The 19,908-nt window shown below is 37.7% G+C and overlaps 1 protein-coding gene across 8 annotated transcripts in view; it reads left to right on the forward strand.

Annotated features, from left to right (window-relative positions):
• Nucleotides 1-9,020, forward strand: part of SLC4A7 (solute carrier family 4 member 7) — a 101,886-nt gene extending 92,866 nt beyond the window's left edge. For 4 of the 8 annotated variants that reach the window (XM_054191057.1, XM_054191065.1, XM_054191059.1 and 1 more), the window contains 2 exons: nucleotides 1,235-1,342; nucleotides 4,531-9,020. In XM_054191057.1, coding sequence (XP_054047032.1) covers nucleotides 1,235-1,342; nucleotides 4,531-4,612 — 190 coding nt within the window. In that variant the 3' untranslated portion in view covers nucleotides 4,613-9,020. Of the gene's footprint in view, nucleotides 1-1,234; nucleotides 1,343-4,270; nucleotides 4,331-4,530 lie in introns of those variants that run through there. The other 4 variants (XM_054191061.1, XM_054191064.1, XM_054191060.1 and 1 more) reach the window with 3 other exon arrangements.
• Nucleotides 9,021-19,908: the final 10,888 nt, after the last annotated feature.

A 19,908-nucleotide genomic window follows, 5' to 3' on the forward strand; every position in this document is an offset into this window, starting at 1 on the left:
TGGAATTTCACTGATGGAAAGTTCCTTCAGCACTGGAAGGTGTTTTGTCTCAGTATGCATCTCCCTTACTGGGGATGTATTCACCTTAGTTGCCAGGTATTCGAGAACTGTTCCACACACCTGGAAGACGTGACAGATAAATAGCTTGCCAGCTTTTTTGCCTCTCTAATACTAAGGGTTCCTAGGTTAAAAATTGTCTTTCCTATGGATCTCGGGTAGTGTCAGGTCTACCCTGATGTGAGTTGGGAATAGGCAGATTTTTGGATTATATTCCTGTTGAGTGCTATTGTCTACTGTAAGAGCAGACTTAATTAGACTTTAGCAACTCAAATGAAAATGCTAAATACTAAAGCTTTTTTAAAAAACATTTGAGTTGCTAATTGCGCTCACAGTAGAACTATGATGTCATCGACTGTGTGCATGTGTGTTTACTATATATTTCACTGTCTTGTATCTTGTGGGGATTCCTGAGGAAAAATGGCTTTGAAAGATTTCTATGCAATTTGAAGAACTCTTACAGATGCCCTGAGGTAAATTCTGAAGCTTAAGTACGGAACAGAACAGAAGACATATCTACAGGCAGCACCTAAGTCTGCTGTACATATAAATGTGTGAAGGGCAAAGAGGGAAATAGGTTTTGAAAGCTTACCATCTGTAAGGGCGAACTTACTTTCTGCAGGACTTGGGGAGGATGGTGGCAAAAAAACCTTGAAAAATGTCTAGTAAGGCTCTGGAGGAAAAAAATTACCTTGAAATCTGTCTAGATAATTGGGATTTCTAGATTTTTACTAGTTTTAAATCTCAACTGAGTTACCATTTTCAAAATTTTATTAACATCTGCTCTTTTGCCCTTGATTATTTCCTGGAAACAACTTAAAATAATTCTAATTTATGAAAAGCTTAGTGGAACAGTGTGATTAATTTCATTATTTCTGGGCATGCAAAATAATTTTCTGAAGTTACAGGTAATTTAGAAACGAGGTATCTCTCAAATAGTCTCAATGTTTTAGTGGTATCTTATGTGAAATACTGTTTTAAGATGTTATGTGATTAAGGCAGCACTAGTGAGTAAAGTTTTCAAATTTTTGTTGAAGTACATTTGTAAGAGATGAACTCAACTTGTGGCTGCGTAAATATTGAAAGAAGGCACAACTGATGTAAATGATGAGTGACAGTAAATATAATGTTGTTGCAAGGTATTGAATACTAACCAGAAAGTATGTTTGTTCTTTAGCGTTGATCCCTCAATTGTAAACATATCAGACGAAATGGCCAAAACTGCACAGTGGAAGGCTCTTGCCATGAGCACTGAGAATGCCAAAGTAAACAGACCTAACCTGAGGTAGCTATAATTACTCACGCATTTTCTAACTACGGTCTTGTGTTTAGCAGCTAATAGCTGTATTTGTGTTTCTTGAAATGCAATCTCAAAAAAATGAGCATATGTGGTTTGTAAAATCTGCATTGACTTTTTGCTTTTGAGGAACTTGAATTTGAACTTAACTTTTTGCTCCTTACTCTTAAGTTAAAAAATTTCTATAAACAATTAAAATTATTTTGCTGAATGTATTATTAAAACTTTAAAGTTACTCTTTATTTGCTTAATACAATTGTACGCTACTCTGATGGGTTTAGGGTTTCTAAAAGATTTACTAGAATATATATGAGCATGGAAATTGTTTGATCCTGAATGTTACAAATGCCAGTGGGAATAAAAGGTAAGTCCAGCACTTTCATTGTTGCTTTATGCTGCCCTAGGGTCTGCCCCCTGTTTTTGTGGGTGGGTGGGTTGATTGGTTGGTTGGTTTGTTTTTCCCTGACTCATTGTTAATCTCTAAAAATTAAACCTGGCTCAAATATTATCTTCACTGGATGTGAAATATACTTGAATGAAGTACTAGACAAATGAGGAGTCCTCAGTGCTATGAACATTTCCTGTACCTGACACGCATCTTCTGTGATGGCCAGGTGCCTCTTTCCCAGTCAGCTCCCTATCAAACAAGAAAGTCTGTATGCAGTGAATCATTCTGTTTCATCCTAGTTTCTTTCCTGTCTGGCTGAATCTGTCAAGGGGAACAAACCAAATATTCATATAGAATATCTCCAACTTCCTGAAGAGCCTGTAGTTTATAGGGACTGGTATCTGTGGACTGTTCCATCACAGTGCAACTATTGTTTAGTAGTTCCTATGTAGGAAAGAGGGGAGAATTGGCCTAATTGACTTGGAAAACTAACCTTATGCAGTCCTGCTGTCTGTAAATGCAGCTTCTTTTGGTTGATCCCTTTCAGCCAAATCTGTCAAAGGCAGGCAGGCTTCAGAGATGTGAAATTGTCAAGTTTTGTGTAAAATAACATCTCGGTGGAAGAGTTTCTGGTGAGGGAGTATTCATACATAATCATCCAAGCTATTGGGTACTGTTCAGCTTCCATCATAGAAACAGCAGTAGTGGTTGGCCACTTAGCACTTGTATACCATGTGTTTATTCAGCGTGTGCATTGCTCCAAAATAGGCATGGAAATACGCTTTGTTTTGCCCAGACAGTAGGTCAACCAATGGTGAAAGAGGAGACAAGGAGACAACTTGGAGGTATTGTAATAGGAAAAGCTGGAGACTCATTACTACAGGCACAATTTTCAGCAAATCTTCAGCCTGTATTATTTAAACATTTAAAAATATTTAAATAAATGTTTTTAACCCTTTAAAAAACTCTAGTACCACACAAGCTAGACTGTTAGGAAGATAGATACCAGAGGCAATAGATAGATAACAGAATGTGTGTGTCAGTATACCCTCGTATTTTAATTGTTTAATTCCTTTCATGCAAAGTTCTGAGAAACCTGTTACAGAATTTGTGGACGCTTCTGGTACATTATCTATAGTCATTGGGCATATAAGGCTTGAAGAGATACAGACCCATACTTCTCTTTCCAGAAGAACTAAAATTTATAGATTTCGTTTTCAGGCAGTTAGAACTTAGTACAACTCCATCTTGTGCTTTCCTGTTTCCTGAGTAGGTTAAATTAGAATAGAGTTATATGCAGCACTAGTGAATTAGGCCTCTGACCAGTTTGGAATGTTTTTTGGTCTACTTAGGTCATATTCAGTATTCCATCTGTTTTTTATATTTTGCTATAAGATGTTTCCCTTTGATTCCATAACATGCCCCACTTGAGATCAGTATGGTAAAAATTGCATCTTGGAAGGGAGCTTGCTAAAATTACAAATTGAAAATAAAAAACATTGGTGATGGACACTAGCTCTTTCAAGAGGCAATCTGATAATCGCATGAATCTGGAAGATGTTAGGAGGCAGGACCTCCTTGAGCCTTAACTCAATGAATTGGTTGTTGTTTCGAGGTATTTGCTACCCTTTCTTGTATAGTGAGTGCTGGAGAGATTTAGAGATGTCATCACTGCTCAGTCAAAAATAATTCCCATTAAATTTTTCATCTCGGTTCTCTTCAGGTTTTTCTGTGTAACAGTCTTCATCTGATAGCATGGACAGATGTTTAGTGCTGTGGTAAAAATGGTTCTATAGGCACTGCTGTTTTCAAATTTATAGGTTTCAAATAGGATGCAGTTTGAAGCAACCAATGTCTTTTGGAATTCCAGATGACATGTTGTGTGGGTTGCCATTATTACTTAAAAATCGTACTTTTAAAAAAAATATTTTTTAGATTTGTTTGTATTTTCCAAACTGATCCAGTTTGCTTTTTCTTCCTACCTCCACAGTGTCTCATATCTTATAGACTCTGCGGAGTCCAGGCACACTTATATTTTCTAAGGAATCCCGGAATTCTATTTGCATGAATTTCTAGTACACTTTTTTTTTTTCCCTTAAAGAGCAACTTCACAGATGTTTTGTCACTTATAAAATGCATGCCTAGAGAATCCTCCCTCTTACGCTGTTCCAATTTCTCCTCTTCTGTCCTGCGACTACCTCGGGATGTTCCTTTCTATCCTTGCATAAGCCACTGTTCAGTGCCTGCCTCCCTAAAAGTGTCAGTTGTTTGGGTGCCAGCCAGACAGTTGTCTTTAGGGTCTTCCACTTGAATGGAGACTTAAGTGGATTTCTAACTGTCCTCTACTCTTGTTAAGTGTTGTTCCCCATTTTGAAGGGACTGAAATGTTTTCCCAGTCTTGTCTTGTGAACAAAATTGTTTCCCTGACCAATAATTAAACAGTATTAATACTATTGCTTGTTATGTATTTTTGAGTATTTTTAACTAGACATTTTTGTGAATTTTGGTTTTGTTTGTTTTTTCAAAAGATGCTTTGCAAAACAATTTCAAATCAATAAGAGCAGTGGGACCAGAAATGGTATTTATAGGTGAGATCTCGGTGATTTCTCTCTTTAAGCTTGTACTGTTCCTGTGAGTAGTAACAATTACTAGAATGTGATAGAAATGCATCATTATAAAAGTATCTTTACATAAAACACTTTCAGTGTTCGTTAAGTATAAAATGTTTGAGAGTTAACCTTTACTAAAGTGAACTAAACCTTTCACTTTCCTCTTTGCTTTCAAACAGCCCTGAAAAACCAGAAAGTGTGAAAATAAATGTGGAAGAGGCACCTGTTGTGAAATACGTGGATGCTGAAACATCGTTATAGTACTGAACCAAGGGGAACTGCGTGTATTTGTGTGTGTGTGTGTATATATCACTGCAGGATATTATACCATTGAAGTGTGATTTCCAATTTCAGGAGCAACATGTATTTAATTCTGCCATTGTTTAGGGCACTGTAGATATGCTTGCATAATGAGAAGATTTTCCTACAAGTAAGTTGAGTGGTAATCACACTTCAGCTATTTATTTTATTGGAAATTTTATTTTCATTTTTAAATAGGAAGATTGTAATGAATGCATATTATTTTCAATAATCAATATGTGCATAAAAGTTAAATCAGCTTTTGCTGAAAATTACTGGTCCACATTGCTTAAATTTTTGCAATACCTCTGTTTATAATGTGCGCTACGGAAGTTTGTTTTCCATGCAGGCAGTTACTGCTTGTTTTTGCAGGGTATACTTTTTCGTGATTTCATAGAACAAATATTAATGTGCTGTTGACGAGAACTACTGTGTTTTATGTCTCCACTACATGCTGGTGTTTTCTGGATTCTGTCTCTCTCCTATTTTATGGAAGTGGCCTAGAGCCCTAAGTCAGGTGGTTAGTTAATCTTTAAAATATATATAAAAACCCTGTTCTGCTACCCCCTTTTTTTTTTTTAAATTCACTCTTGATTTTTAAATTGTTATCCAGTAGCAGTATGAGTGCAGTAATTGTACTGACAGTCCCGAGTCAGTATTTGTCATCCTGGACAATCCATGTTTACACAATATAAATTGGATTTACCAACAGCAATTTGGTCTATGGGAAATTATACATACTTACCACACTAGTACTTTTGAATTCTTTGGTTCCTGTTTTTACTTACATTTTCCCATCAACTTTGAGTCTGATTTACTTAGCTTTAAGACTGAAACTTTAGAGTATTTCATGTCCTCATCAAATGTATTTCTTGCTTAATTAATTTTAAATTTACTGTGTATTTGATTAAATTAGCTGTAGTTTAATTCTGTAATAGATTTTTGATCAGTATTATTTTATGGATTACAAATTGCTTGTGGTATTTGTGTGTACAGTTCTGATCTTCTCCATTGTAAGGGGCATATATGATAGCACACCAACTTATTTTTAAACATTTTATTTATTTTAATTAGTAAGAATTTTTATCTTGTAAGATGAATTTAAGTAAATATTCATTTATTAAAGTAAATGGGATTTTGGGGGGCTCAGTGATAAAGACGCAGTCAGTGCATTTATTGTACTTAAATTTTCAAGTTCTAGTGTTTAGCATTATAATATTTGAAATAATGAGAATTTTATGTATAAATGTAAATCTTGATCACTTACCTGCGCAATTTCCATTTTTAATATTTTTTTTGCCTTACGCCTTAGTTTTTTGGCTTTAATTTCTGAAATGATCTCTTTACATTCTGAATTGCCACCAGCCCTTTCTGGATGTATTACAGTGGCTTTAATTAGAATCTGTGCTCATTTAAAATTAGAAGATGCTGTTTGCTTAATTCTGCTTTTGGCAAAGTTGAGAGTTATACCATGGGCCACGTGGTAAAATTCTCAACAACTGCAAAAGGAGCTGATTCTGGAGGAGGGCAGAGTTCATCTGAAAGTACTACTTGAGGTGGAATTTTGGTGCTCTTCAGCCAAATGTCACTTGGAGAGAAGATAATCTGTATTACGAAAGTAAAGCAATCAGTGGGAATAAATAGAAACATTTTAAAATAGCGTTTAAGTTAGATGGACTGATACTGTTCCCTTTAAATGTAATGTAATTAAATAATGTTGTTCTTTTTTTTCCTTTTCTTTTTTCATTTGGCTGAATTCTGAGAAGGCAGTTTAAAGAAAGTAAATCATAGTGTACAGCAATACAAATAATGCTATCCAAACTGTCATAACAAAGGCTCAGGTCAGTGGCACAGCAAGTGAGGTCTGCATTACCAATTTGACTAATAGTGTGTAATGACCTGTATACACGTTCCTTTATTCCTAGACAATAGTGTAGCTTGTGCCTTAGCATGAGTAGGTGCTCTTTCAGAAAATACCCATGTTTTCCCTCTAGTCAAACTGAGATACAGTGAAACTAGAGCAGATGGTTTCCAAAAACTTTCTGCATTATTTTAAAAAGAAGTAATAAAGTATACATCTGTGTGTCAGTTGTTGACTACTAAGTAGCTCTTGCTGAATCAAAGAGGGAAGATATTTTGGCAGTTTACGTAGCGTCATCCAGAATATATTACCTTTCTACCAGTCCTCCCAGTAGTATTTTACACTTCCAGTTCACAGTCCTACAACAATTTCCAAAGACCCAAAAAATTATAATAAGCCTCTTCGATATTTTTTTTTTAAGACTCTCTAATGTTGGAAATCAGGGTTCCCAGGTGCTGCACATCTTGTATCTGGCTTCTACTTCAGAAGGGTTAAGTTTTGGTCAACATTACAGGAAGAGGGTATTTTTCTAGTAAAGTTGAAAGGAAACAAAACCAAAGCCCCACAAATCTAATCACAGTATTTATTTAATTTTAATTGTGTAGATATTTTAATCAGTGCCAGAAATACCACAACTTGCAAAGCAGTTTACAGTGACCTTCAGTTCCAGTGTTCTTGGTCAGTAGCACGTTAAACTTGCACTTTTTTCCCATATGAATAGAAGAAGATCTGGTTATTAAGTGCATAAAACCCCATTGATAATCTATGGTGAAGTGATTCGCTGCTCATTTTACACCTTCTCTGCTTTAAAATCACACATAGTATTAAACTGCTAAGGATGTAGTTTACTGTAGGTAGATAGACATTTTGCCTTAACGGATGCAAAGGAGCAGTGATAATTGCTGTGCACTGATTTTTTTTTTTTTTTTTTTAATAGGGGTTAAGCCCTGTAAAAACTACGCCAATGTATTTCCATTCCAACAGTCAGAGGAAAATAAAACACCCCTGCACTTTTTTTTAGATGCCTTGGTTTCCAGGAATGGAGCTTAGTGCTACTGTGTATCTGGCTGCAGAGCCACCTCAGGAAGTCCCTCTTTTTTTTTTTTTTTCCCTCGTTTCTTTTTTTTCTTTTCTAATTTATTTATAAATATGAATGTTTACATAAAGTGTAGGTCTTAATTTTGACCACTCCGTTTAAATTATCGTCTAAAATATTTCACTAAAAACGCAGTCTCGTGTTTAAATTATATTCTACAAAACTCATTCTTAGTATTTTCATGTGTATTACGACGACATGCTTTTCATTGTGTTTACATATGCCCAAGTTAATTATACTTTCTTCCTAGGTTAATCTTGCAGCTGTAACATAAGGTTATTCAGTGAAATGTTCCAAATTGCCAAGTTTGTCATCATAAAACCTGTTAGGGTAGAATTTGGTGCCCTAGTGGAGGTTTTTCAACCAAATATCTTGGCCATTTTTTTCTCCATTTAATGAAAGTTCTCCTGTAACTTAACCATTTGCTTCCCCTGCAGCTCTGTCTTTATATGGGAGCTTCCTAATTTGTGCCCTTTGCAAAGGCAGGTTCGACAGGCTGTAAAATATATCTGTAACAAAGGTGTCACGTCGCGGAGCCTGCGCCGTTCTGAAGGGTTGTCTTGTACATACGTTTCCATACATCGTACGATAAATGGTTCATGATTTTTCAGTTCACAAACGTAGTCTGTTAGATGAGCACCACAATGATTTTAGTTTTCTTTTTGCTTCATGTGATTAGTAATGTTTTAATTACTCATCTAGATCAAGTTCATTATCCAGTACAGTACAAATGTGTGAAATACTTTGTTTATACCAACAGTAATTTATTTTACGGCAAATTTTAAGACTAGAGGCAACACAGCTTTGAGTCAGCATAAAAGTAGTGCTATAAATAAAGCAAATTGCTCAGTAATTTTAAGTCGATTTTATTTGTAACATTTTTAGTGAAAACTTATAGGACTTCTTAGTTGGCATTGAAGTTAATCTAAAGACACTTTCGTATTGAATTTAGTATCTGTTGATGTTTATTTGGAATAATGAATGAGTTTGAAAATTGATACTTTTCTAAATGATTTTATTGGCAAGACACATCGTTTATACTACTTTTCTTTCTATTGTTGCTGATACTCCTGTGCAAAGGTGTCTTCCAGGGTTCAGCATCTGTAGCTGAACTACAATTTTGATTTTAATACTGATTCTTTGAAATGTGATTACATACTGTACGGTTCGAATTTTTTATGACTGCTTTTCTAATTGCAATGGTGTTTTCTTACTTCATAACAAAATCCAAAGCAAATGAAAACATTATTCCAAATGTAGAATCAATATTCAGTTTATACAGAAATCATGACTCTTGGTCTTGTCTTTAATGTGAAAGATCCAGCCTTTGTTGTTTTAATTACCGCTAGAATAAAATTATCTTTTGTAATGTTTCAGAAAGTTGGTAAAAGCAATAAAAATCTACTGAATTACGGCCTTTTTCCTCTTTTTATTGCGCGCAGGGAGGGGGCCCGGCCGTGGCGTCCCCGTGCCCATGGCAACGGCCGCCGGCGTCGGCGGTCGCTAGGGTGCCCGGGCGCTGCGGAACACGGCGGCTCGCGATTGGCCTGCGAGCCGGGCTCTTGTCGAAGAAGACGGGACGCGATTGGCCGAGGGGCGGGTTTCCGTTCCCGGCGGGAGGGAGCGCCGTCCCCCCTCCCCTCCCCGTAAGCCGGCCGCGGAGCGGAGGGGAGCGCGCGCCGCGAAGTGAGTGGGACGCGGGGGGGAGGGGGGGCAACGGCAACCGCTCCCTGAGGGGACCGAGGGGCCGGCGGGAGGGAGGGAGGCGGGGAGGGAAGCACCGTTGGCCTCCGCTGCGGGGGAGACCAGCCCGACAGCGGCCTCTGGGGAGGGCTCGAACCCGCCCCTCCCCGCCGTGGCAGACGCCGAGGGCTGGCGTGGGGAGGGGGACGGAGGAGGCAACAAAATTGGGCCGCTGTCCTCTCAGCGTGGTGTGGTTTTGTCACGCAGTTGCCGGGTGATCGCGTGCTTCAGCCATGGTATAATTAAGCCACGGAGGGATAAAGGTTTCGAGCTTGATGTTGAGGAAGTCCAAACGTAATGCTGGCATTTAGGAATGTACGTAGACGTGCAGCTTGGCATAAAACACTTGGAGGGGGGGAGGGGGTGGAAATCAAGCGTGGAGCCAGGCCAGCTTAGTCATGAATTAGATGTGAAAACTCCAGGGAATCTCTGTGCTTCTAAATGAAGCCCTGTTTGTGCGGTACGCTGCCTGCCAGCTCGAGAGGCCATCTCAGTCCTGAATCTTGCCTAACAAACTAGGAGTAATGCCTCTAAAATAAGGGTTACTCTGCCCCCATCCCTCCCCCAAGCCTCCTAACGTCTTCCCCAGCCCCGCACCTTTACCAGCTCTGAGCCTTCAGAACGCTTCAAGCAATCTTTTGTGATTCACAGGAGCTCCAAGCCATAGCAGCACAGTTTCCTAAAAAGGTCTGCCTGGTAGCAAGGACAGAGAGGATGAATTTCACACAGCTACGTATTGTCCTTGCATTGATTATGTGCTTTAGGTAATCCTGCTCTAGCAGGGGAGTTGGACTAGATGATGTCTAGAGGTCCCTTCCAACTCCGAAGATTCCGTGATACAGAGCTGCTCGCTAGACCTCAGAAATCCTCTTTTTTCCTGCATCTGTGAACCGCAAATTAACAGCATAGATTTAGGCTGTATCTACAGATAAAAGTTATGATCTGGAAAGTAGCCCAGAGACTCGCATTGCGTGGGTCCATGAATCTGAGAATAGGCCTGGCCATGTATGGCTCTACTGGAACTGGAGTGGTGCAGAGGGAAAACAAACAAAAAAAACCCCAAGCCAGCAGTGGCTTGAATATTTCAATTTGTTGGAAAAACAGGAACGTAATATTGGATCCTAGTTAATCTTCAGAGAACCTTCATAGAAATTATTAAAAAAATAAAATTTGAGGTAACTATATGCATGCGGAAGTTTTCATGTATAGCGAACATGCGGATTTCCATATTGATTCAGTCAGTAAGATGTGTAAGAAATATTCTTCAAATGTTGTCTCTATGGGTTCATCAGTGTAGAATTTCCTAGGCATGGGCTGTCACTGGTGGCCACCCATCCTGATTGCCATGCTTTCCGAGAGCAAGAGTGGAAGCGGTCCAGAGTTCCCTTTGGTTTCATCAGACTGGGGGAGGAGAAGTACCTTTTGGGAACTTTTTGTCATCTTTTATGCTTCCTTTGCTGTTTCTATTTTGACAATAATATATTGATAATTGCTCTTTTAAGGAGTGAATTTTCATTTGACCTCACACCCAGCTTATGGTATTAGATACATTCCTATCTAGCAACAGCATCAAAAGTCTTACTAAAGCCAAGATATAATGTATCTACTGCTTCTTTATCCAGCTTAAGCCAGTTAACCTTCTATGTATAATTAGACAGTAGAACTTGGCCACTGGAGTGATTAAGAAAGGAGTTCAAGGGTAGGTAGAGCAACTAGTTGGCTTGCAAACTATCTAGTAGTTATTGCTAACAAAGATTGTAAAGAATGTAAGATATCTTTTTGTTTAAGAGAGTTTCTAACTATTACACAGTAGTTTGTGGTGGTAGATTTATCCTCCAACGTGTCTTTGTGTTTTTGTTGATTTGGTGGTTTGTTTTCACCTTCTGAAGGTTTATGTGCTTGTGTCATCTGAGACAGATACTGGACTGGGCCACAGATCAAGCCTGGGGTAGTAATTCCTTTGTCTCCCATCTCTCGTCATGTCAATTCTTTCATTTCTGATGGGGTTCTTGAAGCATTTCTTGTCCTATCCTGCATGCCAGTGCTATCAGAATGCATCTCTCTTCCTATGTAATTGAATTAACATAAGTAATTAAATGTAATTATCCCCAGGTAAAATGAATTAGTTAATATTGCTCTCATTTCATTGTTTTAAATGGAATTGAATAAGACTCTATGCTCTAAAGACATTTTCTTTTAATGTGTTTCTGTTTTTTTAAGGAGTTGTCTGATCTCAATCTTTTTCTGGCACAACCTCAGTGAAATGCAAGTGTTGTTTGGTTTGTTTCTTATACATTACTTATGGGGCTGGCTTAATAGCTAGGGGATGGTTATGAGGATAGTTAATAGCCTGGCTCCATGGAAATTTCTGCTGGCAGGAGTAAAGAAGACACACAGGGTTGGGAACTTATTCAGTGATTTCAAGAAAGTCAAATAACTGTGAGAATAGGTAAGGAAGTATTTCATGCCTGTTTTCTCTCAGGTTTACGTCTGATACAAGGAAAAAAGGGGTTGTTTCCTTTTGTCTGCCCCTCACTCAGTGTGTGGTGCTAATACACCTTCCTGATTTAATGACTGGCTACTGATGGAAGGGTTTTCTGCTCTTCTCCTTCCATTTACAGCTGTGCGTTCTTGCCCCCTGCCTTGTCAGCAGAGGTACTCATCAGCAAGCTGCATTGGTAGAAAACTAACTTTACAAAGAGAAGCATATGGCTTGCTTTCTGTTTAGCTCTCTATATTGGCTCAGGTTTGCGCCAAAAAAGCTGAAGATGCAGAGGTGAGTGTCTGAGGTTGGGAAGGGAAAGGAAAGGGACTGCCATTTTAACCAGCAGCTACCTGTTGATTAATTGGTTTATCTATCTCTGTTGTAAGGCTGAAGGGCACAACGCTTTAAGCTGCATGGATAAATACTTCTTTCTGCTTATTGTCCCTGTCCTTGTACAGCAGAAGTACTTGGGGACAAGCTATAAGGTAATCAGGGTTAAAGTAGGAGAGATTATTTACAACCTGAATCAGGTTTCCCAGTCCAGTGAGCTGTGCACCTGTGGTGTTACTGTGCTGGCAGACCAAAGAGGTTGTGCAGGGTCAGTCTGTGTCCAGGGCTGGCCTCTTTTTGTTGAAGTGCTTTACTGACTCGTGCTGGCTTAGTGGCCTCTAGGAAACGGAGAGGTAACCTCAGAAGGAGTCCTCAGAGCCGGGTGAGGGCTGCATCCCTGGTTGAGCTGCATACCTTCATTCTAGGACAGCAGTGAAGGGAATTTGGCTTGATGTTTGTCAGGTTCCACTTTGAACAGGCACATTTGGATCTATAATGACAATGAACCATTAAAATCTTAGTTAGCTGTTGCTCTGCTTCATCTTTACTAAGGTACCACAAACAGCAAAAGCATTGGACTGGTAGCTCTAAAGCAAGGTTGGTCTACAGTTGTAAGATTTTGTAAAAAATCACAAGGACCTAACAATTTGGTATTGAGTCCTAACCATACTGGGAATCCTCCGGTTATGGTTTAGAAGTTTAACCCAAGTATTACTTTGTTAAATGGAATGCTGGAAATTTTAAGATTTAACTGTATTTGCTCATGGACAAGTTGTTTCGTGTGCGGTTTTGTTTAGTGATTCTTTAATTGGTTGAAATCTGCGCTTTGTACACACGTACTTGTAAGCAAGTTGATAATTTGTGAGTTTCACAGTATTTCTTAGTGTGCAAATGTGAGGTTATGATTGCATTGTGTCATGCCTTAGTAATATGTCAAATGGATCGGGGTATTGGGGAGAGGATATAAAGTACAAATATCATTAAAACAATACATGGAAGCTCTTACTCATGAGGATTGGTACGTGCTTAGCAATGTACTTGGCTTCTCTTAGCTTTTACTGCTTTTGAAGCAAAGGAAATAAATGAACTGAATGAACTTCATTTGGTTTAATCTGAATTCAGGCATTTTGTCTGATGACTGGTAGAACAGATCCTGTTTATATTCGTTCCCTGGCGGTAACTGGTACAATGGAAGTGTTCTGAAGTGTTTTTTAATAACCCTGTGGAGTGGATGTGTGGAGGAGAAAGGAGGAATTTCCTGGAGATCCAGATCAATCATCCTCTGGGGGTGGGGGGGCAGAGTGGTGGTAGGATAAAGGCTTGTTTAAAAGAATAGAAATGGATGAGCTGGGCTTTCAGACCACTCTAGAGTGACCTGAAATACAGTGCACTAGTTCATACTGTCAACAGTTTCATTTTGTGTAGTTGTATGTCTGATGCGAGAATGCATAACTGGGAAATAACTCTTATTTTCAGCTGAGAAGCAGCAGCTTCTGGTAGCTTACGATGCTTTTATTTCCTGCCAGGTTTTCTTCTTCTTTGCCTTTAGAGAAAGAGGAATAAAAATCAATAGCAGAGGAATTCTACGCTGCACAAAGAGAAAAGGAGGCTATCATATTTCATATGGAAAATCCTATTAAAGAGACACCAAAGGGAACATCCAACGGACCATGTTTAGTGAATAGTCAAATGGCTAGAAAGGAACAGACAGGGGTATTATATCCTCATTTTTTTAAAAATTGGAAGTGCTCTACCAGTATGCTGCAGCTGTATGCAGTTCTCAGGCTTATTCTTCAGCCCCAGCCTCCTCCTGACCATCCTTCTTTCACTCAGAGCAGGATCCACATCATATAATAGCTGTCGTGGCAGCAAGAGATTCCTCTTGACTATCCCCTTTCTATGTTTTTCTGTCTCTTTCTAGGGCTTTGTAAGATTTTTCAGTGAACAAATGTTGCATACGATGCAAGCAACAAGCTGTGGGCTCTTGTGGGAAGTGAGACCTACAGACTGAACGTTGTCTGCAGTGGATCTAATATGCGGTAATGGCCCTGATGAGGCCAGGCCATACAGCTGTGCTCACCTGTGGAAATAAGCTGTGGGTCCCACTGCAAGAGAAGCTGGGCACTATAAGTATAAGGCATTCACCTGAAATTCAGAATCAAACTACTGAAAATGTCTGTGGTTCTTTGGCAGACTGCATGTTGTATGCATCGCACTGTATTTGTCAGATAGATACCTGCTTTTTCTACCCTTCACCTGTCTTGTTTGTTTAGGTGATAAAACCATTATATTCTCTGTTGTCTGAGCAACAGCTTGTATGATACAACCTTGATGTCAGCCTGTAAGCACTGTTGTAACCTAAGTAGATAATCCATGGTGAAAAGTAATGGTAATAATATGCAAGAAAAGCAAGAATCCCAATAAAAATTAAGTGTAATAGTAGGAACCAATATTACCTACCCATGTGTTGTGAAAATAGGGTTTCTGTATGTTAGGTTAATTACTTTCTTGTTAATATCTGGAATTCTAAAGGATATCCTTATGTAATGTCTAAGGGTTCACGTTAAGAAAACGGTAGAGCTGTTTTATTTCTTAAAGTTTCATCAGTTGGTTCTGTAAGTAAACATTTGCAACTTTTGCTGCAATGATATAATTGTATCTATCTACTTATTTTTTAAGGAAATGAGTTTTTAGCCGTCTGGCAATAGTGATACACAATGCCTGATCAGGACAAAAAGTTGAAGAGCACAGAAAAAGCAACAGACAAAAAACCTCATGGGATCTCTATGAGGTATAGTATCTGACGCCTGTCTTTGAACATCAGCAGGACCCGTGTGGAATTTGCACTAGCTGCCAAAGCAGAATGCTTTAATTTGAAATGCAGTATAAACTTGACAACTGTTACTCGGGTCACAAAGTTTATTTACACCTTTGTTGATCTAAGGCATTCTGGAGAAGCTATAAATTCTTCTCTATGCAAAATGGGGACACTAGGCAACACTAGAAAACTTTCTTTTCTGTCAGTAGCATTCTTGCTTGTTGACCTTCTTTACTCTTACAAAAGTACTTTTATGTAACTATTAACATATCTATTTATGCTATTGTGTTTTATCCTAGGGATTATTCTGATCTTAAAAGACTTCAGTCTCTCTTAAATGTTCAGTCAAGCAGGCAACAGGTATTTTTCAATAACTATTAAATGTGCTGTAGAATTTTATAATTATAAGTAATGGTGATTATGATTTGTGGCAGATACTTTGGCTGTTGTGTTCCATTATGATTAAACACATTAGCAAAATCTTGTGTAGTGGATGTGTCATATTTTTTTTTAAAGTAATCTATTAATTTATTTTTTTTAATGGTTGCATATAGTCAAGTGGCCTAACAGATTTATTTTCTTCCATGCCATTCCACAATGTCATGAGAAGGTAGGCTTAGAGATGTATTACTTACAACATGATGAAGAGTGGTAAAGGACATAAAATAAAAAAATCATCATTTTAACCATAAGCAGTTTGTCTCCCGAGAATAACACTTCCGATAAAAATCTTCAGGGCATAAATCTCAATGCATGAAACTTATAGGACACAGTAAAATCTTCTTGACCTCAAGTCACTTAGTGAAGCTTGTGTTTCCCATTTGAAGCAAAGATCAACACACGATGATGGGTGCGAGTCCTTGGAATGGCAGAACAATTTCTCCCTTTCTATTCTGTAAAAAGATACAACAAAATGACTTAGGGAATTGTCCATGTGAGATAGGAGTTATGCACTCCCTTCCTGGATGGAGGCATGGAATTGCTTCTGAGCAGAAAGCTGAAACATCTGAGTTCTACAGATTCTTTCTAGAAAGAATATGAAGGCTGCGCAATTGTAGGAGTGGGACAGGTAAGGAGCATAGGTAATGAATGTGTGTTGCAGATTCTGCTGAGCTTTACCATTATACATTTTAAAGGACACTGTTGTGCACAATTTATATATCTCCATGTACTAGTTTTCCAGCCTTGCTTTACATCACTTTTCTACCACATCAGTCTTGTTTTGCGTGGGGTGTGCGTATATTTTATAATGGCAGATTATAGGTCCAAAGTTCAAGTCAAAACTTGAAAAAAGGTACGTTTGCTTGATAATATTCTTATAAAACTTAAAACACAATGTTTGACTCATCAGTACTATCCCTTTACTCCTTAGCTTCCAGCTATATGTTTTGAAAGTGGTCAAACCAGTGTGACAAGGGCTCCGCAAAATGTCAAAAGCAATGAACAAAAACCCTGTGGTCAATGGCAAGAACGAACAGAAGCTGCTGAACTTGAAAACTTCAGGTAAAAAAAAAAGAAAAAAGCTAATACGATGACATTGTGTTGTATCTCTGCACGTTTTTATGTATCTTAAAGCTTCTTGAAGTGTTGAAGGCATTTGTATTTGTACTTATGTCTTTTACTTGTACTTTCATGTTAACCTGTTACCCAAGATATGAATTATATATTTTTAACTTTCTAAACCTAACTGTGAATGTTCCTGCCTTTGTAAGTTTCAGACACATGCTCCCACTCGGCAGAGTGTACTATTCAGACTTAATATTGTCAGTTTAAATAAAATAATGGTTTCTTTATTTGGAAAGCCTATATTGTACCATTATAATAGTCCCAAATTATGCATGAGACAGACTGTTCTTCCATGCTGTTAATGTCTGGAAATCTGAAGTTGTGTTATTCTATTGTAACTGCTGATACGACATTTCTTAATTTTTCCTGCTAATGTTGAGTTTTGGCAACTAAAATTACGTTGTGGCAAGATAATCAGCAATTCAACATTTTTCTTTTTTTTTTTTCCCTTAGTGTGACCTACAAGAATGAGAGAAGTTTTAGCAAACATCCCAAACATAAGCTGTTTCAAGAGATCTTTACAGCTTTAGTTAAGAACAGACTTAGCTGCAGGTCAGTATATTGAACACATTCATATCCAAGGAGGGTCACGCTTTCTTGCTTTAAGCAAATAACCAAGATGCATGGATGTTTCCTCATTTGAATGAGGAAGAATTACAACACCTTAAAAAAATGGGGAGGAATAGAAAAAGATATTTTCTGGAAAAAAAAGGATGTGTTTTTCAGGATTTCTGTTACTATACACAACTACAGTGTGTTGTGTTTTCCCTTTTTAAAGCCCAAGTAAGGTCATGTAAGTAATTTGTAAATCTGGTACCTCTTTTTTTGCAAGTGAACTTTATCGTCTCAGTACCCACCAATGGGATGTCAGTGGCTTGGCTTCTTTTGCTAAAATTCTAAGAATAACTTGCGTTGTGCCTTCCCAAATTCTATTTATACATTGTGCCATACCTAGCTCATATTTTGTTTTTTGTTTTCTTTGGTATTTGTTGTTGATGATGGTATAGCAAATGCAGCCTTGTATTATAAATGAAAGCACCCAGGTAAGGCTAATGAAACAAACATATATTCGTAGGTATGTAAAACCCATTTAGTTGGCCTTTATAAATATTTTACTATGGCTGTGATGGTGTCCTCTCTTTGGAACTACTTCCATTGCATTGTGTCAGAGCGTTAGAAACTGTCACCCTCATCAACATTACATACTTTTGCTGGCATAACTGTGTTGGTTGGGGTGCAAGAAAAAAATCACACCCACTTACTGGCATCAGTGTGTTGGCAGAAATCCCAGTTGGAGGTAGTTCTCTTGACAAGAAAGCTGCGATCAGCTTTGCTCAAGTAGTTTGGATAAGGAGTAAAACTAAGCAGGTTGAAAAAAACCTGCTGGCATATGCTGGATATACACTAGGGTATCTAGTAACGTGTATTGTAAATGTCTATAGTAGAAGAGGCTCTCAAATGTTTACCAGGGTCAGAGAATTACTGTCCCTGCTTGGAAATGTGACTCATGCCTTGCTCCATTAAAGAAACTAACTTCTGTCAAGAGTCAAAGCTTTTTGAAAGAGTAACTCTGTAGAACCACTGTGGTAATGATCTTCAGGCCGCTTTAAAATCTGACCTACAAATTTTGCCTACCAGTATATGGTTGCCGTTTTCTTTCCGTGAAAGTTTCGTGCAGTTCTGAAGTGGCCAATTATGGAAGCATAATGAAAAATAGTATTACTTTGAGCAGAATATTGGCATAGAAGGGCTGAGATTTTGTTAGTATCTATTTGTAAAACATTTATTTTTATCAAACTATTTTTAGCCATTGGCGTCTTTCCCAATTGCAAATGATAAAAAGGGAAGAGAACTGCCACGTCTCATAGACTTCTTCCGTTCCTTGGAAACTTGCCCAGTTGTTACAGATTCTGTTCTCTCAGTTAAAATAACAACAAAAAAACGCACCACAAAGAGTCCAATTTTAGGTTTATTTTAAATAGGAAAATGGGGATACCTTCAGCAGACAATGGAAATAGTGATTCCATTACTGGTATTTTATGCAGGATTACTGTCCCTGGATGATTTGTGCATATCTGAGGTGTTTTCTGACAAGTCTTGTGCTGGGGAATTGTATGGAGAAATATAAAAGAGGAAGTTCTATTTGGAAGTATAATCCTATATCAAGAAGATTTAAACTAAATGACAAATTATTCCAAGGACTAGTGGTATTAGAGTTTTAAAGCCAAGGATAGATTATGATCATTCAAAAACTATTTAAAATCTAGCCATTTTTATTGCTGTAGCACCCATGTGTTTTTTTAATATTTTATGTAAGTGTATTTTGTGTACTGAAGTTTGATATGTGTTTTCTCAGTGATTTTGCCCTTTTGAGCCTTGATCCAAACACTTAAAGTAAGTTTATATCAAAGCCCGATCAGTTTGTGCTTAGAGATAAGCATGTACTTTTGTGCATCGGTTTAGTGTTATAATAAGGGATGGCTGGCAACATTCATATAATGAAATAAATTTATTTAGAGCTGTTACTATGTTTGTATATAAATGGTATTCTAAGGTCTATAGTACAGTATGTTATTCAGCTCTTGTAAATCACTAATCTTCTAGTCAACTGATTCCTGAATCAGTGTTTTATCTGTTTTAACACTTTTTAAAATTGTATTTGGTTTATGTTTTGAATATTTTTTTCAGGGAGTGGGTTAATCAGGCTCCATCAATCCATTTTCTTAGAGTATTAATCTGCCTGAGATTACTAATTAGGGATCCATGCTATCAGGTCAGTATGTCAAAATACCATTTCTTGTTTAAATAAGAGAATGCATATAAGCATCATGCATATGAGTTGTGTTGGTGCATGTGTATAAAAACGTGTGTTCTTATGGATGCATGCTTATATGTATGTGTTTCTATATGTGAAGATGTGATTTGCAAACACAGAAATTCCAAAAATGAATTTGCACTGTTAGTGCATAACTTCTTCGATTTCTGATACTTCTCATGTAGCATCTGTTGTTGCTAACCCTAACAAAGAACCTGTAAATCTCCATAATGGATGGCTTGATCATTGCTCTGAGCCCTAGACTCTGTACTTGACTTTACCGTAGATATGTATAATTCACATTATGTACTAAGTGCAGAAAACTGAAAGCTGCCTATTCTCCCTAGCAGCCCAATGCTCTGAACTACAAACAATTAGCTTTTAATTTTATTTTGGCTATTATAGTTATTATTCATAGGACTAAGCCTGAGACATTTGTTAAGATATTTGGTTTTGTGTATTTTTTTCCTGTGTATTCCAAAACTTATACTATTTTTTCAGTTTTAGAACATTTAAAATTTCACTTCTGTGTTTTTATTTATC

This window comes from Rissa tridactyla, chromosome 2 (assembly GCF_028500815.1).
Source record: "Rissa tridactyla isolate bRisTri1 chromosome 2, bRisTri1.patW.cur.20221130, whole genome shotgun sequence".
Taxonomy (NCBI): domain Eukaryota; kingdom Metazoa; phylum Chordata; class Aves; order Charadriiformes; family Laridae; genus Rissa; species Rissa tridactyla.